General features: G+C 44.0%; 1 protein-coding gene across 2 annotated transcripts; it reads right to left on the reverse strand.

The window, feature by feature from the left end:
* Window positions 1-1,468: 1,468 nt before the first annotated feature.
* On the reverse strand, window positions 1,469-27,507 carry LOC115196861 (transport and golgi organization 6 homolog (Drosophila)). 2 transcript variants are annotated; one of them, XM_029757824.1, is made up of 18 exons: window positions 27,359-27,505; window positions 26,442-27,100; window positions 26,035-26,151; window positions 24,876-25,032; window positions 24,589-24,695; window positions 24,309-24,471; window positions 22,768-22,835; window positions 22,559-22,671; window positions 22,151-22,327; window positions 21,775-21,901; window positions 21,422-21,616; window positions 20,598-20,738; window positions 19,801-20,451; window positions 19,078-19,135; window positions 18,649-18,798; window positions 15,966-16,117; window positions 13,415-13,528; window positions 1,469-2,191 (listed from the first exon to the last, which is right to left on the reverse strand). In XM_029757824.1, exons 1-18 carry the CDS (start codon window positions 27,408-27,410, stop codon window positions 2,015-2,017), a joined length of 3,378 nt encoding a protein of 1,125 aa, XP_029613684.1. In that variant the 5' UTR covers window positions 27,411-27,505; the 3' UTR covers window positions 1,469-2,014. The 2 variants fall into 2 exon arrangements, with proteins under 2 accessions (XP_029613684.1, XP_029613685.1); XM_029757825.1 differs by lacking the exons at window positions 1,469-2,191; window positions 13,415-13,528; window positions 15,966-16,117; window positions 18,649-18,798; window positions 19,078-19,135 and adding an exon at window positions 19,548-19,638 and having other exon boundaries at window positions 27,359-27,507.
* Between the last annotated feature and the right edge of the window lie 488 nt (window positions 27,508-27,995).

The raw sequence follows: 27,995 nt of genomic DNA on the forward strand, positions 1-27,995 counted from the left end.
AGGATCCGAACATCCGAACATCACACCTGCGGGAGAGGCACAGGATGGCAACAACAACTATCCGAGTTACACCAGGAACACACAATCCCTCCATCAGTGCTCAGACTGTCCGCAATAGGCTGAGAGAGGCTGGACTGAGGGCTTGTAGGCCTGTTGTAAGGCAGTTCCTCACCAGACATCACCAGAAACAACGTTGGCCTATGAGCACAAACCCACCGTCACTGGACCAGACAGGACTGGCAAAAAGCGCTCTTCACTGACGAGTCGCGGTTTTGTCTCACCAGGGGTGAAGGTCGGATTTGCGTTTATCATCAAAGGAATGAGCGTTACACCGAGGCCTGTTCTCTGGTGCGGGATTGATTTGGAGGTGGCGGGTCCGTCTGGGGCGGTGTGTCACAGCATCATTGGACAGAGCTTGTTGTCATTGCAGGCAATCTCAACGCTGCGCGTTACAGGGAAGACATCCTACTCCCTCATGTGGTACCCTTCCTGCAGGCTCATCCTGACATGACCCTCCAGCATGACAATGCCACCAGCCATACTGCTCATTCTGTGCACGATTTTCTGCAAGACAGGAATGTCAGTATTCTGCCATGGCCATCGAAGAGCCCGGATCTCAATTCCATTGAGCACGTCTGGGACCTGTTGGATCGGAGGGTGAGGGCTAGGGCCATTCCCCCCAGAAATGTCCGGGAACTTGCAGGTGCCTTGGTGGAAGAGTGGGGTAACATCCCACAGCAAGAATTGGCAAATCTGGTACAGTCCATGAGGAGATGCACTGCGGTATTTAATGCAGCTGGTGGCCACACCAGATACTGACTGTTACTTTTGACCCCCCCCCTTTGTTCAGGGACAGATTAACAGAAATGGAATAGTCACGTCTGTGGAACTTGTTCAGTTTATGTCTCAGTTGTTGAATCTTATGTTCATACAAATATTTACACAAATTTGCTGAAAATAAACGCAGTTGACAGTGAGATGACGTTTCTTTTTTGCTGAGTTTATATCTACTGTTAGGCAAATTCCTTACAGTATTAATGTAACATCTCTCTCTCCATAGAGAATGATAAGCTATTTGATTAAGTGCCTCACACCATAACCATAACTGTATACATGAAATTTGATCTAAATAAAGATATAAAAATATATCGTCATGGCATGTTTAGATCGAAAGTATTTTCGGTACAGTCCTCAATTCAATACATTTATAATGGCAAGTATCACATAACTAGCCAACTGCTTACAAGAATTGACCTTGTTTATGGTTATGAATACAGGACTACAGTGCAAGCAGGGTAAGCTCATTGCTGGAAACTAAAAGTGCTGTGCTGGTGAATTCATGGTTAGTCCCTAGTGGCTCGGAGTCCCTGCTCCTGAGCTACTTTCAGCTCCACTGGGCCATCTGCCTAGAACACAAACTACAACAGCCTGAGGTCACCGTAAAGAACAACGCTCAAACAAAAGAACATGCACTTGTTCATACAAAAGGAAACTCATATTCCTTCATTTTATTTCACTGTAATGGGATTTTATTCAGAGGCACACACACACACACACTATCAGCTGATCATCATCACCTCTAATTTTGACCTCTAACCTCTGTTTATAAGATTCATAGGGACATACAGGTGTAGTTTCCAGAGAGGGGAAGTTTGGTGCCTCTGCAGAAGGCCTAGATCTGTCATTGTGATAAAATACCCTTAATTCCCTATGGTCACAATGATAGCATGACACAGACTGGCTTGGGGAAACTCCATGTACTGCAAACACTGAGAAAATGACCAAGAGAGGTAACTCGGTGTTGGTTGAGAAAGTCATGTTTTACACACAGTTCAGCTATCATTCAATGCCTGCCCTTTCACCTTCAGCGGGAACTTGGACAAAAAGGTGGAATGTTGTGCCCAGTCTGAAACTATCCCCTAGTTCCTACTCCTGGATACTCCTAAAATGTTCTAACACAACACTGGTTAGTTGGTGTGTGTGCGCTCTTCTGTGGGCTCATGTTCCTCAATTCTCATGGCAAAACCACTATCTTCTTCTCCAGCTTCTGTGCAGGGAAGATGAACCTCCTCATGACATCGTCAAGGTCCTCCAGAGCCAGCTGAGCATGGAGCACTGCGACATCATCAGTGTCTGAGCGCACCACCCACTTCAATGCCCGGTACAGGTCCAGCAGAACATCACTCAGGACCTGGAAGATTAAGAGAGACAAGAAAAGGTGAGAGAGAAAGATGAAGGGAGAGAGATTAGAGGGATGTATACAGAACTGAATAAGAGAGTGATCTCATAGAGACATAATGAGTGTGGTGTAGGTAGGTAATTAGTGTTCCTGGGAGCACAAGGTAGACACAGGTCTTCAGCCATCAGCTGTTTCTTCTCAAACACCAGGTTTTTTATTTATTTATTTTACCTTTATTTAACCAGGTAGGCAAGTTGAGAACAAGTTCTCATTTACAATTGCGACCTGGCCAAGATAAAGCAAAGCAGTTCGACACATACAACAAAACAGAGTTACACATGGAGTAAAACAAACATACAGTAGAAAAATAAGTCTATATACAATGTGAGCAAATGAGGTGCGAAAAGGGAGGTAAAGGCAAAAAAGGCCATGGTGGCAAAGTAAATTCAATATAGCAAGTAAAACACTGGAATGGTAGATTTGTAGTGGAAGAAAGTGCAAAGTAGAAATAGAAATAATGGGGTGCAAAGGAGCAAAATAAATAAATAAATAAATAAATACAGTAAGGGAAGAGGTAGTTTGAGGTTTGAGTCATCAGGTTTAAGGTCATGTCTGGTCTACCTAACTGATATTTTCACATGGACTCGGTGTTATTGCCACCACAACAGCGGCACACACAGCTACAGCAATTAACCAAATGACAGGACCTTGAGAAAGGCCTGAGAAACTTAACCAAGGGAAAAGTGTGTTGTGAAGACCAGTTACAGATTTGAAAAGTCCTACGACCAAAAGACAGCTAACTAGATATTGGCAAACGTCGTCGAGAACCAGGCATCTCTAAATCGGTAAGCCAGGTGAAGTCAATGGCAGAAAGTAGCGGGGGGGGGGGGGGTTCTTGAAATGTAACATTCAGTCAAAAATGTAGCCACTGGACCATTCTAATACAAAATTCTCCAGACTTTCAAAGGAGTGGACAATGTGGTTTGGAGCTATGCTACGCGGGACTAGATACTGGCCTATACGAAGGAATCAAATGGTCAGTAATGCAAAGGTCGGACAAGCAGCCTAGATAGAATGGAGAGTGAATAACCCTATAAAATAAAGGGGTAAAGTTAACAGGTTCGTTGTCCAAAGTGTACTGACCCTTAGCAACACATCAGTGTCCAGTCCTGGTCCTAGACAGTCACAGGAGTTAGCTGTTCTTTTTATTCAGCGTTTGACTCTCTGGTTGGACAGAGAGTATGTCATACAAGATGAGCATGGACTTTCCCCAGATAACGTGGTTGTTACAGTGCAAGTCCAAAACAGGATGCTTTTACTAAGTCTCCTTCCTGTTCTTGGTGAGAATCTGCCAACAGTCTGTAATCACACTGTGGAGCATGGTGACACAAGATTAGAGGACCAATTGTTTCAAAGAACAGGCTCTGAACAGATTCTACTGTTGAACACACCTGTTTTCACACTTCTACTAGTGTTTTCAGTATGCCGGCCAGTGTATAGCACTAGAGGTGATAATATGGACATTGTTTTCTTCCTCCACAGAAAGGGTTCCTCTACTAGCCCATATTGTTTTCAGCAATGTCCATATTTGGTGTACACATTCTGAGGCCCTGGCTACACAGGGATGTTGTCTACATGACATCTCTGAACTTTTGGTTCTACTGATACAATGAAACTAAGCGTACACACACGGTTAGCAGAGAACCAACTATTGAGAGATCAAAATAACCAGTATTGCCTGTAACCCCTTGAGTCTTTTGCCCAACGTTTTGTGTGCAGTCCCTCCTTCAATCAATTTAAGATATAGAACTCTGAAAATTCAGAAACTGTCACAGCATTAACGCACAATTTGAAGACTTTCCCAGGCAACTCATCAACAGTGGCCAGTCCCATCACACATTGTGGAAAATCCCTGGCTGTTATCATCTATCAGTTTTGTATTAGTGTGGGCTCTCCATTAGAGCCTGACCAATTGATCGGTTCGCTGACATTATCAAACAATATTGGCTTGTTAACGATCTCGGACGATATTTCCACCAATAACCAAAATTCAATAGATAGGGTGGAAAAAAGGGAATCTCATGCTTATCTGAACACTTGTGGCCATTCTTTTAATGTGTCAATATTGTCATAATGTAAGAAATCAACATTTGAAGCATATTTCTTTGACTTTTAGATGGCAATTTTGAGAAGCCTGTGTGGAAATGTTTTACTTTTTCCCATTGTAAAACAGTATATCAGCATATATCGGTATCTGTAAGTTTTCCCCCCCCAAAAAACATCGTAATCAGCCCAAAAACCATATCGGTCAGGCTCTGTTCTCCATAAGCAGATTGTTAACTCAGTTTAAACAATCAGGTTTGGGGGGTGGAGGGAATCTACTAATGGAAACCAATGTGAGTTACAGTGGCACAGGCTGGCACCAAGGTAACATACCTACCTACCACATCAAACACACACCTCCTGAGTGTGGAACCAGGTGCAATGAAATCAGTTAGTGTGGAAGCAAACCTACTACACCTGATTCACGTGCTCTAGGGTCACAGAGTGCAGCACACACCAAAATACTTCTGATGTAAAACCATTATTTCACTATAACTAAAAATATCCTGTCTGGGCAGTAACTCCATATTTATAACCATGCATGACATAATAACAGCTGAATTCAGGGAGCTGTACTGTACAACACTGGTACTTGCTGTAAACTGTGGTGTGTGTATTGAAGGTTGTGTGAGGGAGAGAATTATGATGTCTACAGAAAGGTATTCCGGGATAAACTATAAAGGTGGCTTTCAGACTGGTGTTCCAAATAAGGGAAGAGGAAATGACTGGTCCACTGTTTTCTTTAACTGCTTTCACATAGGAGTTACGGAATTTTGCCTGTAAAAAAAAAAGGACAATGTTTCTTTGTCCCCCTTAAAACAGGCCTACTTTTATCACATTCTTGCCTGCATACCCTTTTTATACCTCTCGTGTGCATGCTGGGGATGAGTGGTAGTAGTGGTGTGCAGATGTGGGAGGGTGTCCATTTCAATAAATCCATTTAGAATATACACGACCATTCAAAAAGTTTGGGGTCACTTAGAAATGTCCTTGTTTTTGAAAGAAAAGCATTTTTTTGGTCCATTAAAATAACATCAAATTGATCAAAAATACAGTGTAGACATTGTTAATGTTGTAAATGACTATTGTAGCTGGAAACGGCTGATTTTTTATGGAATATCTACATAGGCGTACAAAGGCTCATTATCAGTAACTATCACTCCTGTGTTCCAATGGCACGTTGTGTTAGCTAATCCAAGTTTATAATTTTAAAAGTCTAATTGATCATTAGAAAACCCTTTTGCAATTATGTTAGCACAGCTGAAAACGGTTGTCCTGATTAAAGAAGCAATAAAACTGGCCATCTTTAGACTAGCTGAGTATCTCGAGCATCAGCATTTGTGGGTTCGATTACATGCTCAAAATGGCCAGATACAAAGAAATTTCTTCTGAAACTCGTCAGTCTATTTTTGTTCTGAGAAATTAAGGCTATTCCATAAGAGAAATTGCCAAGAAACTGAAGATCTCGTACAACGCTGTGTACAACTCCCTTCACAGAACAGTGAAAACTGGCTCTAACCAGAATAGAAAGAGGAGTGGGAGGCCCTGGTGCACAACTGAGCAAGAGAACAAGTACATTAGAGTGTCTAGTTTGAGAAACAGCCGTCTCACAAGTCCTCAACTGGCAGCTTCATTAAATAGTACCCGCAAAAGACCAGTCTCAACGTCAACAATGAAGGGGCGACTCCGGGATGCTGGAGCCAGACACCGATTAACCAAATAGCCTAAACAGACGGAGATTCAGTGAAACAAAATGACATTGATTGATTTTCAGACAAGTCAGTGAAGTCACAGGCTTTTGGTTGGGAGGTGGTCTAGGCTACTTACTAAGCGACCGCGAGAAGAGCAAAAATAATAAACTTGTTAAACTACATAACATGGGAAAATGTTCTAATAAATTAAACAAGATGATCATGGGCAGCATTCACCTCAACTTAACATTTTCCCATCCGAATTGTAGCCTAACTAATATCCAAACTGAGATTTAGTAAAACTAAAATCAACTTTTTTTTATTTATTATGACATTTATTGATTTATCAAGACGAGTCCCCACACTTGTCTCAAAGCAGCGCGATGGCGCTGTCCCAATCTAAACGGTGATGAAATTGTTGTTTAGTTGACCACAAGCATGCGCAGACCAGCTGGCTGGTGTGTTTACGGGCATATTCAATCTCTCCCTATCCCAGTCTGCTGTCTCCACACGCGTCAAGATGGCCACCATTGTTCCTGTACCCAAGAAGGCAAAGGTAACTGCACTTAATGACTATCGCCCCGTAGCACTCACCTCTGTCATCATGAAGTGCTTTGAGAGACTAGTCAAGGATCATATCACCTCAACCTTACCTGACACCCTAGACCCACTTCAATTTGCATACCGCCCCAATAGATCCACAGACGACACAATCGCCATCACTCTGCACACTGCCCTATCCCATCTGGACAAGAGGAACACCTATGTAAGAATGATATTTATTGACTATAGCTCAGCATTCAACACCATAGTCCTCTCCAAGCTCATCATTAAGCTCGAGGCCCTGGGTCTGAACCCCACCCTGTGCAATTGGGTCCTGGACTTCCTGACGGGCCGCCCCCAGGTGGTGAAGGTAGGAAACATCACCTCCACTCCGTTGATCCTCAACACTGGGACCCCACAAGGGTGTGTGCTCAGCCCCCTCCTGTACTCCCTGTTCATCCATGACTGCATGGCCAAGCACGTCTCCAACTCAATCATCAAGTTTGCAGACGACACAACAGTAGTAGGCTTGATTACCAATGATGACGAGACAGCCTACAGGGAGGAGATGAGGGCTTTGGGAGTTTGGTGCCTGGAAACAACCTCTCACTCAACATCAACAAAACAAAGGAGATGATCTTGGACTTCAGGAAACAGCAGAGGGTGCACCCCTCTATCTACATCGATGGAACTGCAGTGGAGGTGAAAAGCTTCAAGTTCCTTGGCATACACATCACTGACAAACTGAAATGGACCACCCACAAGAAGAAAGCGCATCAGAGCCTCTTCAACTCAGGAGGCTAAATAAATTAGGCTTGTCACCTAAAACGCACAAACTTTTACAGATGCATAATTGAAAGCTTCCTGTCGGGCTGTATCACCGCCTGGTACGGCAACTGCACCGGCCGCAACCGCAAGGCTCTCCATAGGGTGGTGCGGTCTGCCCAACACATTACCGGGGGCAAACTATCCACCCTCCAGGACACCTACAGCACCCGATGTCACAGGAAGGTCAAAAAGGTAATCAATGCAGGTAGCCTAGTGGTTAGAGCGTTGGGCGAATAACCGAAAGGTTGCTGGATCGAATCCTCGAGCTGACAAGGTAAAAATCTGTCGTTCTGCCCCTGAACAAGGCAGTTAACCCACTGTTTCCCTGTAGGCCGTCATTCTAAATAAGAATTTGTTCTTAACTGACTTGCCTAGTTAAATTTAAGCCACTGCCTGTTTACCCTGCTATCATCCAGAAGGCGAGGTCAGTACAGGTGCATCAAAGCTGGGACCGAGAGACTGAAAAACAGTTTCTATCTCAAGGCCATCAGACTTTAAAAAGCCATCACTAGCACATTAGAGGCCGCTGCCTATAGGTATAGACTAGGAATCACTGGCCACTTTAAGGAATGGAACACTAGTCATTTTAATAATGTTTACATATCTGGCATTACTCATCTCATATGTATATACTGTATTATATACTATTCTACAGTCTCATTCACTTAACAATGCTTACATATCTTGCATTACTCATCTCATATGTATATAATGTTTTTCTATACTATTCTACTGTATCTTAGTCCGTTCTGCTCTGACGGCTATCGTCCATATGCATTTAGTCTTAATTAATCCCAACTTAGATGTGTGTGTATTGGGTATATGTTGTGTAATTTGTTAGATGTTAGGTATTACTGCACTGTCGGAGCTAGAAGCACAAGCATTGCTACACCCGCAATAACATCTGTTAATCACGTGTATGTGACCAATAAAATTTGATTTGATGCGGGTAGGTTATTGCTTCAAATGTTATATAAGGATTTAAATGCTTTGGGTGTTTCAGTAAGCAACAATTTGATACATGCCTTCAATTGCATTAGCCTACTGATTGGACTGATCATGTTAACATCATACTTTCAAAATCTTAGATAGCAAGCAGTCATCATCATGAATCAAATTTGCCCACAGGGACCGCCACACCACCTTCCTCTTCAAGTGAGCACAGCACAACAAGTTGCGTCCAAGAATGTATTGTATGCTGCTACATAAATTATGCAATATGCCAGTGAGATATGTATACTGTAGCTAAGAAAGTAGGACTAAATGTTAGTTGTGTAGTAATCTGTTAGTAGCCCATGTGCCTCACACTAATCATTTGGTCCCTTTCCTCCATCATAATTTAGCCTACTGTTCTGACTTGGTGGTGCACATGTAGCCTATAGCCTGTTTTAGAGAAATGTAATCATTGAATATTGTAAGAGCTTTCATTTTCTGATTATATGCCCCCTTTCTTTATCCTATGGTTCTGACTTGTGTACAGGCAGAATACTGTAAGAATGGCTCATATTCTGAATTCTGTCACTGTGTTTCAAAAGTGCTGAACAAATAGTTATATTGACTACGTCCATCCTAGCTCGCTCATTAATGCTTTACTCTAAATTACGGATTGCCTCTTATCCGCTCGTCGTTCCCTTATGCCATAGTTTGTACATCTCAATTGTCAGTAGAAACCACATTTGTTTAAGTCAGTCAGCCATATCAGCTGTTACTTTAAAAAGACAGTAAATGAGGCTGAATGAACTGATTCGCTGCCAGACAAGGCTCTGCTGATAGCCAGGTGTAGCAGTGGTAAGGATTCACTCCATGGTACTGAAAAGAAAGCTCTGATGTTGGGACAGGTTTATATAGGCCCTAACAGTTTGTGGGCACCGTTTGTCACTGTTATAGTTCAATTCATGTATTGTTGTGTAGTGGCTTTGCTGGCATGCATCAACAATTTGTGGGGAATTTGCCCCACCAAGATTTACATGCTAAAATCACCACTGACTGTTAGCATGAAAGTGATATTTGTTTCTCCATTCCAGCTGGCTCCAGGATTCCACATGTAGCCTAAACACAGTGATGTTCACCAAGACACACAGAGGTCTGCACGGGACTGATTTCTTCATCCAGCTCCCACCCACAGCTTTTCAAACCACTCCTGTCTGCTCTCGCTGGCTTTCTGTCCAACTCCCACCCGCTCCTGCAAGAACTAGTCCCACAATGTTAATTAGGTGCATGTGACGCAGCTCGCTTGCCAGCCATGGTCCCAATAATTTTGTGCCCTATAGGCAATATCAAAATGCTAAAAAATAACTGAAGAAATAGGTTACATTCAGTGGCGGTCGGTGCAGTTTAAGATGAGGGAGGATGATTATTTTTTTAATGAGCATGGCCTTATTTCTATTACAGCATATTGGATGACAAAGGAGCTGATCATGGACTACAGGAAAAGGAGTGCCGAACAGGCCCCCATTAACATCGACGGGGGTGTAGTGGAGCGGGCCGAATAAACACACGTTTGGACCATGATTGGTCTAAACCTGTTGTATTCGGCGCATGTGACCAATAACATTTGATTTGTCATTCATATTCCATTCACCCAATTCAATGTTACGTCGATAGGTTAAGGCTACTTCATGATTAAAAAAAAAATCCCTACACCCATCATGAGGTTGCTACAACCTAGCCTATGAATGAAAGTTTACAACGTAGGTGCACAGGGTGAAAGAAATTTGAGTAATCAAGGGGACAGACATTGACACATACCGCCTTGCACACTCTTGCCTGCATCTAGCTGATCTAGTGTGTAATCATTAGTCCAACAGTTTGAAACGAGAGTTTCTATTGGACAAATTCAGGTATGTTTATCCCTGTTCCATTTGCTTCCGTTTAAGAAAAGTTTTTCAACAGAATCAGCGGAATGAATACACGCAAACACAGTTCACTTTCATAGCAGCCAAATACAAACAGCATGATCCCTTTGATCATTGTATAATTCCTTCTCAAATCTACACGTTCTTCTCCTCTCACCCTTTCACTTCGCTTGTGGACTTCAGTGGACTTCACACAACTGTCTGACCAGGCGAAAAAAGCCTTTTCAAGCCAAACCTTCTGCTAACCGCTACACACAGCTTACATTGTCACCATATTAATGTCATTGTCAACATAGCTAATAGAACTAACATGTTAGTAAACCACCTACAATCATGTAGTACAGTCAGCAGCAAACAGTTTAGCAGTTCCACCGGGGCCCGCTGGTGTCAATACATTTATAAAACCAAAAGCTTACCTTGACGAGTTAGTGTTGGATAGCCATAGCCAGCTAGCCACCAAGTACTAAGTAATGTTTTGCAGAGGGGTCAAATACTTATTTCCCTCATTAAAATGCTAATCAATTTATAACATTTTTGACATGCGTTTTTCTGGATTTCTTTTTTGTTATTCTGTCTCTCACTGTTCAAATAAACCTACCATTAAAATTATAGACTGATCATTTCTTTGTCAGTGGGCAAACGTACAAAATCAGCAGGGGATCAAAAACTTTTTTCCCCTCACTGTACTATCAAAGAAAGAACAAAACCAACTCTACTTTCCTGGACTGAGAACCAACAGAGGGAGATGTGGAAATCCTTCTAATATAAAATGTATCTCCCCTAAAGTTATTAGAATAAACTGATCATTGCTATTCATCCTGAAAGTCCACAGAGATCAATGTGGACTTTTGTTCTTGCAAACCAGTACACACCTGATTCAACTAATCATTGACTTCAATTAGTTGAATCAGGTGTGTTACTGATTGATTAGAACACAAACCTGAACCCACAATGGATAAGAAGCCATGCAACAAAGACCATAACGCACACAACTTTCAATAAATGATCTGAAAGCTGATTCACATTTGCTGTACTGCTTTTATTGTTAATTAGTTCAACTTGTCTTGCTAAAGCCCATCTTCCTCACTACTGTGTATTAAAAAAGGTACAGGTGGTGGACCAAAAAACAGAATCACTTGGATGAATGAAAGACAACAATATGACAATTCCCCCACCCAAAGGTGCATAAGCAGTCTTCAAATTGTCATCTTCTTGGCTCTCATTTGTTCACATTTTTGTCCACCTCTTGTAGGTCTTCTATCCTTCAACCCTGATCTTATTCTTCTCTCTCTGCATCAACGACTACCTGTCCACTCCAAAAGTCTTGGAGAGAGTACAGAGGATTCTCTCGTGGTAAAGGCACCATAGCTAGATGCATAATATGCATACCTGTAGTTTTTGTGTGTTTTAACCAACAAATCTGAGAAAAAAAACATTGTTTTTTGTTAATTGAATATTAGGGATATCAACACACTATCCCCATGTGTTTCAATACAAACCAGGCTTAATATGAGCATACTGAGCCTAATAGGAGCATTCTGGGCCTAAAAGGAGCATACTTGGAACATACTGGGGTTAATTGGAACAAGTGTGATTTATGGTGAAAAAGACAGAAGAGCAAAGTCTACTCATAAAATATTTGGAAACCAATGGTCTGGGCTATAAATATAAAACTATATACTACAATATTATGCTAAATTAGTATTGATCATATTGAACAATATTTTTTTGTCATTTACACTCTGTATAGAGGGAGTGCTTTTTGTGCTACTGTACCCTTTAAGCCCAACTAATTGTCAATGGCATCTATGTATAACAATGCAAGGTTGATTTAACAGTAAAATTAGACAAAATGCTTTGAAAAAAAAATGTAAGCTGAGAATGCCTGAAATCTATTATCTTGTTGTAGTTCACCAATTTATGTTGCTACTGTGTAACTGTGACATGCATGTATGACTGCTAGCATGAAAAACCCATATTTCAATTGGCAAGAAATAGCAATGAACTCTCATGAAACATGCTATCATATATCAACACATTCTAAAATATCTGAAGATGTTATTTATCTGAGGGTAGCCTCAACACAAGTTTTTTTGCAGCTTTGAAATTAGCCATTAGTGAGAACTTACACATAAAAGTCAATACCTTAACAATAAAACAACTGATTGGCTTAGAATAAAATAAGTTTTGGGCGTAACAACCAAATTAATTAGTTGAAACGTAAAACAGCAGAAAAGTTTTTTTATTTTATACATTTTTTTTGCATCCAACGATGGAAGTGGGCTTAATGGGAAAGTGGGTTTAATAGGTATGCTTACCCTACCTTTTAGAACGATTTGCAGATAGAGACAAATAAATGGGCAAACATTGTTTATTGAAAAGACGCAACGTTCGCTCACCATGGTATGCGCATTGCATCTTTTCCTTTTTAATGATAATCACATTTTTTGACTGCACCCCGACTCACGTTAGTTAAGTGCCCACCACTTGTTTCCATTATCAATATTTATTTACCGACACGATAGTAAAACTATAGTGTAATCATATTTAAGTTAATTTCCTTGGGAAGATAACTGCCATGTGATTCACTGCCTATGCATAGGTAGTGGACGCATCAATTCGGGCTACAAGTGTAGGCATAATGAAAACCGCAAAATGTCATTACAAAACACACGTCTCTTTTCATTCATTAAATTGCGGATGCACAGCGCACTGTTGGGGTTTGGATGCTGGAATTATTTAGTGAGAGGACGAACATGCACAGGTAGCCTACAGGAGCCCCTTTTTGAAGTGACTTTTTGACAATCGGATGAAAACATAATGTGTTTGTCCCGTACCGGTAAGAAATAAAATCTACATATACCCCTACTTTTAATACAATAGGTAGTCCAATGTTAATGCATACAAAGCAGAATGACAACCATTTCAAAATATTCTGCAGGACAAAAAACCCTCCAAAGTTGTCTGACCGCCCGCTTCTGCCCGCAGTATGAGGACCGCAACGATCTCTGTCGCAACCCGCCGCCCACCAACACGCATCTCCACTCACTAACATGTCAACTACATTAGATTACATTTTGTAAGAGGTCATACCAATGACAATTCTTTACTTCTTATGACTGTTCAACAAATGTGTGTAGGAGTGCTCAACAAATTTGTGTATCCATGTGGTTCTTGTACCTGTATGAGTACAGACAACTGCTCTAGTACTGTACCTCGGTGGCTTTGTCGCTCAGGCCCCTGAGCAGCAGGGCAATGACGTGGACAGCAGCTCGCCGCACCTCTGCCTCCTTCTCTGTCTTTATCAGTGCCGTCAAACAGGTGCTCAACTAAGGAAGAACAAACACAGATAAATACACACTCTCAGAGGCTGAAATAGAGGATCTATAAAGGAGCAGTGACCTTGCCAAGGTCCACAGTGCTGTGTTTACTGCTAGTGCGCCGGGTTGATTAACATATTGGTAGGATAGACACACACACACCGACGGCAGGCTGGGATTAGGCTGTAGCAGAGAGCAGAGAGCCATGGCTCTCATGAATAGGCATCCCTGTTACTCAGTCTGACAGAGATGCGTATTCATGAAGCAGAGTCTGCAGTGCACAGCCCTCGCTAACAGACCCCTTGCCGTCAAAGCAGCTTTATTTAGGGCCCTGACCACTGCAGCAGGCAGACAGGCCTTCCACAAGCTGCCCTGACACACACACATTTCTGTCAACTCAAACATTGACTAGAGCGGACGAGCGTTTGAGTGAAGTGATTCCGGCCCTTCCCCCTCATGCTCTCCCCACCAGTGAAAAGCCTGATCTCAGCACTGAGGGAGGGGCTCTTTAGGAGAGGACACTCCAACACACAATACTGCTGAGCTGGGAAAAATGTGTCATGGGCAGAGGCACAGGCTAAGAGGGGCAGTAGGACAAGACAGCCACAGTTCAGTTCTCTCCCTCTGAAGAAAGTGAACCGTGACCTTTAACCTTGGGCAATACCTGCTGTTCCCTGACGCCGGACCCCTAGCTGAATCCCACCCTGACCCCAACCATCCTAAGGCTATAAGTGTAGACAACAGTACGCCAAGACAGGGGACATCTGGACTCATTAACAGATTTAAGAGAGGGAGTAGTTACGTTATATATATATATATATATATATATAATATTTTATATATATATATATATATATATATATATATATATTCAGGTTGATTCATTGACAGATTATTTTATTAGTCACATGCACAGGGTCACAGATGCATTTGCAGGGTACAGTGAAATTCTTATGCTCCGAGCTCCAACAGTGCAGGTACAACAGAAGTGAATGAAACAATACAAATAATAATACACTAAGTGTACAAAACATTATGACATTGACTGACCAAGTGAATCCAGGTGAAATCTATGATCCCTTATTAATGTCACTTGTTAAATCCACTTCAATCAGTGTAGATGAAGGTGAGGAGACAGGTCAAAGAAGGATTGTTAAGCCTTGAGACATGGATTGTGTACGAGTGCCATTCAGAGGGTGAATGGGCAAGACAAAAGTGCCTTTGAACAGGGTATGGTAGTAGGTGCATGGCGCACCAGTTTGTATCACTGCAATACTGCTGGGGTTTTCACACTCAACAGTTTCCTGTGTGTATCAAGAATGGTCCACCACCAAAAGGACATCCAGCCAACTTGACACAACTGTGGGAAGCACTGGAGTCAACATGGGCCAGCATCAGTGGAATGCTTTCGGGATGGCGTATCGCTGCAGAATGCTGTGGTAGCCATGCTGGTTAAGTGTGCCTTGAATTCTAAATAAATCACTGACAGTGTCCCCAGCAAAGCACCTCCACACCATCACACCTCTTCCTCCATGCTCCATGGTGGGAACCACACATGCAGAAATCATCCGTTCACCTACTCTGTGTCTCACAAAGACACGGCGGTTGGAACCAAAAATCCCAAATTTGGACTCATCAGACCAAAGGACAGATTTCCACCAGTCTAATGTCCATTGCTCGTGTTTCTTGGCCCAAGCAAGTCTCTTCTTCTTATTGGTGTCTTTTAGTAGTGGTTTCTTTGCAGCAATTCGACCATGAAGGCCTGATTCACGCAGTCTCCTCTGAACAGTTGATGTTGAGATGCGTCTGTTACTTGAACACTGTGAAGCATTTATTTGGGCTGCAATTTATTTATTGAGGCTGGTAACTCTAATGAACTTATTCTCTGCAGCAGAGGTAACTCTGAGTCTTCCTTTCCTGTGGCGGTCCTCATGAGAGCCATTTCCATCATTGCGCTTGATGTTTTTTGCGACTGCACTTTCAACGTTCTTGAAATTTCCCGGATAGACTGACCTTCATGTCTTACAGTAATGATGGACTGTCGTTTCTCTTTGCTTATTTGAGCTGTTCTTGCCATATTATGGACTTGGTCTTTTACCAAATAGGACTATCTTCTGTATACCACCCCTACCTTGTCACAACACAACTGATTGGCTCAAATACATTAAGAAGGAAATAAATTCCACAAATTAACAAGGCATACCTGTTAATTGAAATGCATTCCAGGTGACTACCTAATGAAGCTGGTTGAATGTGAAGAGTGTGCAAAGCTGTCATCAAGGTAAGAATCTCAAATATAAAATATGTTTTGATGTGTTTAACACTTGTTCGGTTACTATATGATTCCATATGTGTTATTTCATAGTTTTGATGTCTTCACTATTATTCTACAATGTAGAAAATAGCAAAAATAAAGAAAAACCCTGGAATGAGTAGTGGTCCTCACCTCCTGAGCCCAAGGCCCCAGGGCATAGTTGAGTCTCTGGCAGAGCTCTCCCAGGTTGGACAGGCAGCTAGCGCGGACACTGTGGTCCTCGTCCCTCGTCCCCCTCAGGAAGACCCCGATCAGGGGCCGGCCATGGTGGGGCGCCAGGTCACCTGAAACACAGGAAGGAAGATGATAAGGTTTGTATTCTTATTAACGATTATCAATACTGTACTATTGGCTGCCAGCAAAACTGACTACTGGCTGCTGACAGTGCTGAGGAAACTTCCCCACGTTTGGTCTGTCCTCCAATGCACCTCAGGAGGACATGGCATCACACTACCTGCCTATTGGTCCAGCTGGTGAAGTTGTTTTAATCTATACAAAGAGCTGACTCATTGTTTTTTTTTTTTTTTGTTTTTTTACAAAAGGTGGTTGCTAAATCGGCAAAGAAACTAAAATAGAGAAGACGCTTTACTCCTTTCAGTGTGTGTAAGTGTGTGTGTGTATGTGTATGTCTTACTAAGACAGCCCCCACTGACAGTGCAAAACCTGCTATATTCCACAACATAAAGCAGTGGGAGTGGAGCCATGGAGTTGGCCAGGTTGATGGGTGTCCAAGTAAGACTCAGATGGGTGGACTGGGCCGTGGTCCCAGCAGCTGGCCCAGTCAGACAGACCCACCATGAGAGGTATCATTCAGCCTGCCCTGGCCTCCACCATCCAGAAACCCATACACACCAGTTCAGCTGGCCACTCCTCAGTCAGAGCCATGTTTCAAAGGATGGTCTTTTATTAACTGCCTTAATAAAAGAGAAAACAGGTGTCGGTTTGTGAATGATTGTGTGTTTTATCTAGGTCAGCAGGCCTATATTTGTCCAGTTGCTACTCTCATGCTCCCCTTGCCCATTTACTACCATCTTTTCCTGACTCATTCTAGCTCCTTTGTCCAGTCAGTCAAAACTGTAACTGTACATTTACATCAGTCTCAGACCAAGATCTGACCTGGGCCGAAGAATCTCAAGAATTCCTTTGATGGAAATGGATTAATGTGCAATACACTGAAAAAGCAAAGGGAAAGTGTTAGTACTCGCTTACATGAGTGAGTGTTAAATTATTTTGAGGCCTATTTCAACAATGAAAAAGCTTTACCTGCAAGGATATAGCATAACATTTTAAATTCTTAACAAAAAATTTAAAACTTTGATTTTGTAATGGGTGCGTGCTGGTGGCAGGGAAGTCAGGTGCAGGAGAACGAACTTGGTATAAACGGAGTCCTTTAATAAGTGCTCACATAACTCGGAAAACCAAAATATACAAGATAATAAAAGTGGGTACAAAACCTATCGCGCACCAGAACATAACTTGCACATCACAAACAAACAATCACCGACAAGGACATGAGGGGAAACAGAGGGTTAAATGCACAACATGTAATTGATGAGATTGGAACCAGGTGTGATGTAAGACAAGACAAAACCAATGGAAAATGAAAAATGGATCAGCGATGGCTAGAAGGTCGGTGACGTCGACTGCCGAACACCGCCCGAACAAGGAGAGGGACCGACTTCGGTGGAAGTCGTGACAGTTTTTATCCCTCCATAGCATTGGTATGCTATGTTCCGCACTTCAAATAGCAATTACAGGCGCGCACCAAACAGTTTCCACAGGACCTGACAGAGATCAATACAAAATACTCACCAGAAAACCTTTTTGTATCATAATCAGTTCTATCATGGCAAAAATCAGACTTCTCTTTCACTGTTGCTGTTAGCCAAAACTACCTGAGAATAGCAGTCTGTCCGCTGTTGACCTCATTTTGCATTGTAGAGTCATTTCTGTATTATGAATTTGCATTCCGGCTATCCGGATATCCCAGAAAAATATAATAATATTACTTGAATAGTAAAGTAATTTCAAATGCCCATCTGTAGTACGTGGGGGGGAAACAAAAATAAGATGGGGTGCTAATATGGTTCGATTCAGAATATGGGGTTTGGCGGACGGGGGTATTTTCCCAGATGCATAAGAAAGGGGAGAGTGATCCAGAGGAGTGACAAAAGATTCCTGTGGGTATCTAATGGGGCGACAAACCAGCTGAGATGATGTTCTGTTAGGCTAGTGGAGCAGGGCCAATTAGAGACCGTCGCTGGTCTGTCTGGGTGCCTTTCACATCCAAGATAAGGGAGGGGAAGGGGGGCATGCCGAATAACCCATCACTTGTCCCGGGAAAATGGTACTATCGAGATCTGGCAGACAAAACCAGGGAGAGGGAAAAACCACAAACACGGAATTCTAGCAGAGAGGGAGAGGTTTCGACAGTCCCCTCAGTGTGGAACAAGCATGTACTGTCTGTTTTACGACTGTTTTATGACTTTATAACTATAATTGGGCCTCATACACCATTAACATAGACCAACACACATGTATGCATCATTCAAATGGAAACACTAACATGAGTAAGCAAATTCACTATCATTCATTCACATGTCCCTCACAAAACTACCTATGAATCTGTCAAAACCTAGTAAACTGTGTCATTGAGGCTAGCTGCAGGCGCTTCCTTCTCTGTGTGGTCAAATCCACACACCAAAAGATAATATTCTCATTGAGATAATGAGTCTATTGCTGGAGCCTCTCCCAGGATGTGTGGTGAGCAGGTTTTTAGTAGGTCAGTTAGCTGTGTTGATAATAGTCCACTCACCCATAGCCCTGCTAGCCCTCATCAGCACCTCTCCAACCTTTAGCCGTGTCTCCAGGGACCTCTCCTTCTGAGAGGATGGACCATTCTGGTACTCTTCCTGCAGGCGCAGCAGGATCCTCTCAGGAAAGAAGTCAGCCAACACCGCCAGGCCTGCAGGGAGGAGAGGGACACAGAATGGGTCACTGAGAAACTCTAAGCCCAGCAAAACCTATATACCATGAAGAAGATGGCCACTGCAAGTTAATGTCATTCCAGTTTCTAGGGCAAATTAGATGATACAACAGTTGTATCCTAGTTATACTTGCTCCAACTTGCTAAAGGAAAGCTAGCCGAAGCCAAAGGTTAATATCACCCCACAAAACTAGAGTAAAAGACCAAAGGTTTACACATGTAAGGTTAAGCACCACCTGGAGACCATTGACTTCCTACCTTGAATGGCTGACAGATACACAAACGTGTCCTCATGCGCCAAGTTCTCCAGGAAGAGCTGGAAGACAAAGCCATTACAGGACACATTACACCAAACTTTCCCATCTGACATCCTATAAAAATTTGAATTACACCACTACATCATTTTCTTCATGGTGCTTATAATTTGTCCCAAAACAACCCAACACAAAGAGAAGTACAATAGGAAGGAGATTAAAGAGGATCCCCACCCGCCACCAGGTACTGGACCCCCTAGGCTGAGACGGGGGGGTGCACACAGAGGGGGTGCTCATTACACTGAATACTAAATGAGATCCAGACGCAGTGTGATAATCCAGTCCCCTCAACCTCACCACCCCTCAGCCAGATTAACAAGTCCCCATAGACCACACTGCATTGCCCAGGGTCTCTGATCAACTTCCCTCATCTATTAAACATCCTCTCCACCCAAACAGACAGTAACCCCCACAGAGACTGGTTCTGCTGCTGCTGTCCACGCCTCCAGGGCCTGCATGAGTCTACGGTGTTAGAGGAAGACCCCTCTCAAGGGAGATGGAAACCCTGGAAGTCAGCAATGGAGGTAGAAAGATAGATAACACTGAATCAGAGGGAACCTATTAAACCCATGACTGCAATGGGTCCCCTGGTTGATACACAGTCAGACCACAGACATATTCTATAAGCTACATGCTATATCTACTGGTTCTCCACCGCTCTACTCACCGTGAGGACTTTCTCCTGATTCTGAAGAGCCTCCCTGTCTCTGTTCTGTATGGCCCGGGTTAAGGTTCTCAGGGCCACTGCTCTGGTGGGGACCTCAGGATCACATGCCCCGAGCAGGCAGTCTGAGAAGGCCCTACTGGGGGTGCCACTGGAGGGCTCACAGCTGCTACTGCTGCCACCCCTCCCACCTGACTGCCCCCCATCAGGAGCAGACACCCCTGCAGGACCCTGGCCAGCCCCAGATGATACCCTCTGGGATGGATGAGTTTTCTGGGCCAGACTATCACCAGAGCTGCTCTGTGTTCTGAGGTTGGGGATACAGGTCTGAATTGGGGCTCGGGTGTTAGGCGTTTGAGTAGCGTGTGTGCTGGGGTTGTTATGAAGGGTAGGTGAGTAGAGTCTTGTTTGGGAGACTTGCGAGGGACTTGTTTGGGTCTTGAAGTTTTTCTTGGTAGGCACGTTATTGTCCGTTTTGGGACTTTGATATTGAGTGGCTCGTGTCACGTTGTCAGGTTGGTAGGCACCGTGTGTGGCAATGGCGGTTCGCAGGTCTGAGGCCAGCTCCTGGATGACCACCTCAGGGTGCCTCTGGGAAATCTCCTCCAGTGGTGGGAGGAGCCTGGACATTGAGGAGTAGTCCTCAGCACTCAGCTGCGACAAGGAGAGAGAGAGAGAAACATCAAAACAAAATGCCACATATCATACAATATGATACCATACACATCTACAGTAGTATCAATGGTAAAGCCTGTTGCCTGAACAGAATGGTGTGTGTTCCCTAGCTGCGTGTGCAGTACCGGTGAGGGTCCTGACAGCAGGGTGGCCACCAGGCCCATTCCCATGCTGAGTGTCTGGGTCTCAACTGGACCCGCAGCAGCCTGGACCTGGTCCAAACCCACACAGGCCCTCTGCAGCATGGACACGATGAATTCCACCACCTGGGAGAGGACACACAGACAGACGTATCAGATACAAGACGGACAGACAGACAGACAGCTGCATGTATACAAACCACACATTTCCTACCATGAGGTGCATATTAAGTAGAGCTCTTAAATTCTCACACCCACAGATTTAAACATAAAAGTTTTAAAATGTCTCTGCAAAAACCCCTGGCTGAGGGCCCTCAAGATAAAATAGCTAAAAATACTGCTTATCAACTGAACTGAAGCCAGTTTATCAGAGAAGTTTCCTAATCTGAGAGTGAATGGTTTTCCTCAGGCAAAATGGCACAGCACTAGCCCTGGGTCTTTTACCTAATCAGAGATAGACCACACTATTCTTAGAGCTCTTAAAGTATTACTCATCATGCCCTCATTCCTTAATAAGGAGGCCCAGAGGACCAGTGTTCTGTAAAGCCCTGATGCAGAGGGAGAGACAGAAAGACTTAAAGTTAAAGTTTGATAAAAGCTCATCACAAAACTACAAGCGGAAAGATGGTGAACGTAAACTGAGATAATAGCATAAATGATGGGAGACTGAAACTTTAGAGTTGGAGATAAATAGTTAAGCAGTGAAAAGCAAATACTCAAGTCAATCAACTGTTGGCATCTGACATGATCCAATCTTGAACAGGAGCAAGGTTATTGAGTTTAGCTGTGGGGTGTATACCAGTAGTTACCTGGGTTGGCTTGCGCAGCAGTAGAGTGTGTGGTAGGCCCTCACACATGACAGCCAGCACCTGCAGTAGGGCCAGCTTCTGACTCCTCCCTGTAACGTTCCCTAACAGATGCTGCTCCAGCTGCAGTAGTGTCATGGCTGACGTGTCCACTTCCTGCTCCTCTTCCTCCTCCTCTGCAGCCCAGCAAGTCAGCGCCTGCCAGGGAAGAGAGCGTCCATATTTACACACCAACCCCACCTGGGGAACGCAGCAGGACAATACTGGCCAAAGCCATAGGCTGCCTCTCTGTCTGTGTCTCGGTGTCTGTCTGTGTCTCGGTGTCTGTCTGTGTCGGTGTGTGGTACATTAGCTACCTGCAGCAGCTCCAGGAAGAAGTCTCCAGGCAAGTCGCTATCCTTCATCTCAGCCAGCAGCTGGGCCATACACTCCACCCTCCACTGCTCCCCAGACACCCTCTCATAGAGAGCATCATCCTCATCACTGAGACATGAAGGGTAGAGGAGACCGACACACATGATGGGAGAGACACGGGGCATGATTGTATATTTAAATGCGTTTTTTCTAACATGACTGGATAGGGGCACTTGCAGTTTCCACTACATTACATCCATCAATCCCAGTCATCAGATCAGTGATAACAACCCTCCGCCCAATGAAGGGGTTTTACTAGCAGCTTCTCATATGGGAGCCTTGGAGACCAGTAATTGTGTGGTGTTGAATGCCAGTCACCTGATGGTCTCTGAGGGGGTAAGCTGTGCCCCTCCGTCACTACCAGGGGTGAAGTGGAAGCCAGGGGCCACCCCGCCTGCCCCTCCATCCAAGGCACACAGCTGCTGTAGGGTTGAGAGGGCTACAGGAAGCTCAGAGTTGCCAAAGTACCAGAGCAGGATCTCCTGACAGGGGGCACTGTGGAGCACACAGCATACACATACACAGGGAAAAGTTAGAAACGACCTAAAAAGCAGAGACTGATCCACGACAAGATACAGGTGAAACCATTGTTATATTGCTGAAGTGACCATCACAAATAGGGCTTAGTACTATATAGTCTCAATATCTGTCTGGCTAGTACTATATAGTACTAGCCAGATAGAGAAATACTCAGCAGTTGAAGCATTTCAATAACAGAGAACTGACCGTAGGTGGGAAGCATTCTTTTTGGTGAAGCAGTACAGATCGAAGAGAACAGGAATCGCTTCTCCCAGAGCCTTCAGCAAAGGAGCAGACGGGCTGTTCCCCACCACACAGATCTGAGCGAGAGAGAGAGATGGAAGGAGAGAGTGATACAGTAAATCTCTAGGTTTGGCCTTATACATGGTTGAGTTAATCGTCTGTGTTCCACTCACCTTAAACACGTCCTCCGCACAGCGCGTCAGCTCCCATTCCTCCACTGTGACCTGGGTTTGACCCTCCCCTGACAAATACAGAAATACTCAGTGGCTGGAGCCACCCAAACTGTGTCTGAACCTAGAGGTTCATGTTCAGCATGACGTAAGCAAGCACTTACAGCCAGCAGACATCTTTAATCGTGAGCCAGGATTTCCATAGCTTAAAAAAACCGATGAATTCAGCGAGGGACAATACCTACAGAATAGAGGATAATTGTTTTCACACACACATAATATATAGTAACTGGGGCAGGATTGAAATAAAACGTAGATACTTTTCACAACACAAAGAGGCTAAGGATGAGTCTCATAGAGTAGATGTGTCATGTGTTGGTTAATTGGATCAATGAGGAGTTCTTTGTTGATGCAGATTTGCTGTGTACTATCTATCTGTCAGAGCAGCAGCCAGACCACAGGCCTGTTAACAGCAGGGGGACATCCATATTCAATTAGCCCAACTTTACGGAGTGCTCCTCAAGCAATACCACAATTTACACACACAGGCATGGGCACCCATACATGTACACGCAAACAAACCCAAAACACACACGCACACACACACACACACACACACACACAAATACCAAGTGTCATTTTCAGAGTGGTAAGGACATTGACCGGCAGACTCTAGTTAAAAGCCAGTGGAGTCTATCTCTGCAGCAGTGTCAATTTTCCTGATGCACAGACCAAATAATTTGATAGAAAGCGGTGAGCAGCTGCAATCAGCTCTCATTAATATGGAGTTGGTCCCCCCTTTGCTGCTATAGTATCCTCCACTCTTCTGGGAAGGCTTTCCACTAGACGTTGGAACATTGCTGCGGGGACTTGCTTCCATTCAGCCACAAAAGCATTAGTGAGGTCGGGCACTGACATTGGGCAATTAGGACTGGCCCGCAGTCGGCGTTCCAATTTATCCCAAAGGTGTTCGATGGGGTTGAGGTCAGTGCAGGTTAGTCAAGTTCTTCCACATCGATCTCGACAAACCATTTCTGTTTGGACCTCGCTTTGTGCACGGGAGCATTGTCGTGCTGAAACAAGAAAGGGCCTTCCCCAAACTATTGCCAGATAGTTGGAAGCACAGAATTGTCTAGAATGTCATTGTATGCTGTAGCTTTAAGATTTCCCTTCACGCTACAGCATATAGCTGAGCTGTTGTTGCACCTAGATGTTTCGACTTCACAATAACAGCACTTACAGTTGACTGGGGCAGCTCTAGCAGGGCAGAAATTTGACGAACTGACTTGTTGGAAAGGTGGCATCCTATGACGGTGCCACATTGAAAGTCACTGAGCTCTTCAGTAAGGCCATTCTACTGCCAATGTTTGTCTATAGAGATTTCAGGGCTGTGTGCTTGATTTTATACACCTGTCATCAACGGGTGTGGCTGAAATAGCTGAATCCACTAATTTGAAGGGGTGTCCACATACTTTTGCATATATAGTTTAGGTAACTAATTAGTACATTTGTTCTCTCAGAGATACTGCACAGCTTGCACTGACCTGCCATCCGGCCACAGCGGTGAAGGGAACTGAAGAGGGGAGTGAGCAGGTACTGCAGGGCAAACATTGGGCAGTCCTGCACCATGGTGAGAGCCGCCCTGGTGGCCACACGCTGGAACTGCTGAGCTGTCAGCTTGTCTCTGAAGTGCAGGAGCTCCAGAATCTGACCATTATGACAGAATATTATTACCAGAATGAATCTAGAAATGATCATGACTTTTATGCTGGTATGTACAGCAAGTTCAATTTCCATAAATCTTTAAAAACATGACAGGTTCACCTGGGGGCAAACTTGACTGTAGTAGCTGTCTGAAGATAGAGACTGCTGAGGGCAGGCTGCTAGAATCCTGGCTACACCATCACATTTCCTCCAATCAGACTCTCCTCCTATTAGAGATAGAGGGAACAAAACGTGAAACTGCATTATTATAAAGCGGGTAAGAATGACACTTATGGGTCACTCATCACAACTGATAATACCTAAGAGTTTGGTAGATGTTTCTTGCCCATCTCATGGCTATCCCAGGGTTTTCTAAATGTTCCCGCTACGTCTCCAGCTGAGCTCACCTGCACCTCCCTCCAGGATAGCCCTCAACACAGACTGGACTCCATTGGGCTGCATCAGCCTCTCAGACAGCAGCTGCCCACACAGATGCCTCAGCCATGGGGGAGCCTGGCTCAGAGGGCTCCTATTGCCACCACTAGTACCAGGGCCTGGAGGGGCCTGAAAGGGCAGAGAGACATTTACATTTTAGTTAATTAGCAGATTCTCTTATGCAGAGCGACTTTGTTTATTCATCTTAAGATAGCTAGGTGAGACGACCACATATCACAGTCATAGTAAGTAATGCCCTTTTAGTGTAAGAGCTGTTTGGAATTTTGGCTTGCATGGTGACCTTAGTTAATAAACTAATAAGAAAGAGTTCTAAACCTCTTTGCCAATAACATATAGTTTCCAGTATCCCCTCCCAGACAGTCCTAGCAAAATTATTGCTTGAGAAATGCTCTATGCTAATGTATCACATGGGTATGTGTGAAACTTACTCCTCAGCCTGAAGTGTCCCCACTGTTTCAAAAGACCGGCGCCAGATGACAGGTCAGAGCAAGCTGGTAAGATGCTTGAGGAGCGTGGTCCCGAGTGCTAGCAAGGCAGGGGACCCGAGTTTGCGCCAGGTATGGCCCGATTCGGGAGGAAGTGGTACTCGCTAAGCAAGCAGCGTGACTTCCTTTACACTAAGAAGCTATTTGTGTTTATTTTTTACCATTTGAATTGAAAACACAGTAAGGTACTTAATTATTTCCCAGAAATAATTTGATATTGAGATAAAACAGTTGCATTGGACCTTTAAGATACTCTTTGAAGATCATACCAGAGTTACCATCAGCAGGGTCAAAAACAACCAGATGTTTACGGTTTTCAGGAAAAATGGAAAGAGCCTGCGGCGAGATTTCTGCTTTCAGACGTTAACAAGGTGATACTCCATCTTAACTCCTCCTCCACATTTACTGGATTGGATGAATAGTGCATTAGAGAACCTCCCTCCACAGTTTTTTCTCTCTAGTTATGATCAAAAAGAAAGAAAGGCTGCTCAGGCGTTTCTTTTACGCCTGCTACATTAGGTTACACCAGAGTAGACAGACACAGCACCATATACAAGTACATACTGACATGTAATGGTGTACATACTGACATGTAATGGTGTACAGACACTTCACTGCGCTCTACCTGTTTGGGACCGCCTTGGAGAATAAGCAGCTCTTTGATAACGATTGGCTGGTAGACTTTCCCCAATAGTTTTTGAAGAGCCTCCCTGCAGTTCTTGCATTCCTCCTTACTGATCTCCTACATTATCAAAAGAGAGATCATATGGATTTAGTGAGATGCAAAACCAGCTGTTCACAGCTGAGCCTGCTCGTTCCTCTGGTTAATACTTCCACCATCTAGTGGCAAAAGGGTGTTATGACAATCCTATCTGTCACAAGTTGAATAACTGACTTCATAATGGCAAATAGGCAAAACAGGAAACTACATGGGCATCTTATTTTGCTGAAAAACTGATATCCATATCCATGACATCAAGTTATAATAATACCATTCATATTCAAGATCGGCAGGCCAGAACAGTGAACTACCTTCTCTTCCCTAGTGGTGTTTTTCTCAGGGCGGTGGGGGCGGTATCCTAGCTGGCATAGTGCTGCCATGACATCTCCCAGGTGGCGAGTGTAGACCATTGTGGCCAGTGATGACAGCACAGACAGCTCCAGCAGAACAGCAGTGGTGGTCAGGAGACGGCGCTCAGGGACAGGGGCCACATCATGACACACCAACCCCTCCACCAACTTCCCAAACGCTGACCTGCGCCCCAGGGGCACCCCCACCCCCGGGGCCAGGTAGGGGCAGAGGCCCAGGGAGACAACAAATTGAAGAGCTGCACCAAGTGTCTTCTGTTGGGCCACGCTCAGCACGTCAGGAGTCAGTGGAGGGGCCATCTCAGGGGTCCGCAGTCTGGACATAGCTGGACTGGGGGCTTGGTTGAAGAGCTCTAGCTGGAGAGTGAGGTTACGAGCCAGGCTTAGCAACAGCAGCAGACACTCCTGAACAAAGCTCCATGTGATGTCCTCTGTATCGGCGCAGATCCAGGGCACCCCCGCCCTCACCTCCTCCCGCAGGCTGCGCACCTCGTACAGGCCCTTCTCCCCCTTCAGACGCTCCTCCAGCAGGGCCTGGTTGGCTTGGAGTGCAGCCATCAGTGCCTCCTGTTCAGTGTGTTGAGTACCATGCACTGTGGTCTCTGGAGGGGAAATATAGGGTCAGCAGACACACATACACCCAGACAGATTTAGTCAAAGCCCATTGATTGAGCTGATTTACCAAGCAAGCAAGTAACAGCGCTTTTTCTTCTGACATGGATAAAATGAAATGCAGTATGGCGGATCAAATTAAACGTAGACAGCGTTCCCGAATCATATGTGGCTAATCTAGCTAGCACTGTACACATATATGTTAATGAGGAACGTATTTAGCTAAATCACACTGAATGTTAACTTACCTCCGATAGGTTTAGTGAGGACACTAAGTGCAGACAGTATGGCTGAAGTCATATTTATGTTTTATTTCGCTACAGCAGAGGTCCTGCAGTTTTCACGCTACTCATTTTTACCCATGCTGCTAAAAACACTTGTCGCCGAAAGTATACGTAATATTGTGGGTAGCTCAGGAGTGCATCCGATTGGTCATAATTTCATAGATCTGAAAGCATAAAATAGGGATAAAGAAATGGCGGACGCCTAGAAGGAATTGCAGCCATGACGTTGGCTATAGATCAGGGACTTCAACTACGCTGATTCTCTATTTGTTTTATTTGTATGGCTATTAATGTAATAATGCAGCGCTTTCCTTTGCGCGGTTTTTTGGTTTAGTCTATATAATAACGTTATTATACATTATGACCCCCCTGAAGCTTAATCCATATTTAATCCTAAAGGAATTAACCTTGTCTACTGATCAAGTGGTTTATTGGTCAAGTGTATAGAAAATCTGTCATTCTTGAATGTGTAGGCTGGACTAAATAAAGCAAGAGGGGCAGATATTTCATTAGGCATATTTATTAAGGAATCAACAATAAAATCCCATAAATGATGCTACATTTCTATAAATGCATCACTACCAATCAATATCCATGGATA

This window comes from Salmo trutta, chromosome 7, assembly GCF_901001165.1.
Source record: "Salmo trutta chromosome 7, fSalTru1.1, whole genome shotgun sequence".
NCBI classification, from domain to species: Eukaryota; Metazoa; Chordata; class Actinopteri; order Salmoniformes; family Salmonidae; genus Salmo; species Salmo trutta.

What these genes read in the sequence shown, in the direction of transcription:
- LOC115196861 (XM_029757824.1), bottom strand. Translation starts at nt 27,410, where the DNA reads ATGACTTCAGCCATACTGTCTGCACTTAGTGTCCTCACTAAACCTATC. An exon ending in CCTCACTAAACCTATCGGAG is followed by an intron (nt 27,101 to 27,358) that starts GTAAGTTAACAT and finishes TTTCCCCTCCAG; the next exon opens with AGACCACAGTGCATGGTACT. An exon ending in TGGGGCCTTGGGCTCAGGAG is followed by an intron (nt 13,529 to 15,965) that starts GTGAGGACCACT and finishes GTTCTTCCTTAG; the next exon opens with TTGAGCACCTGTTTGACGGC.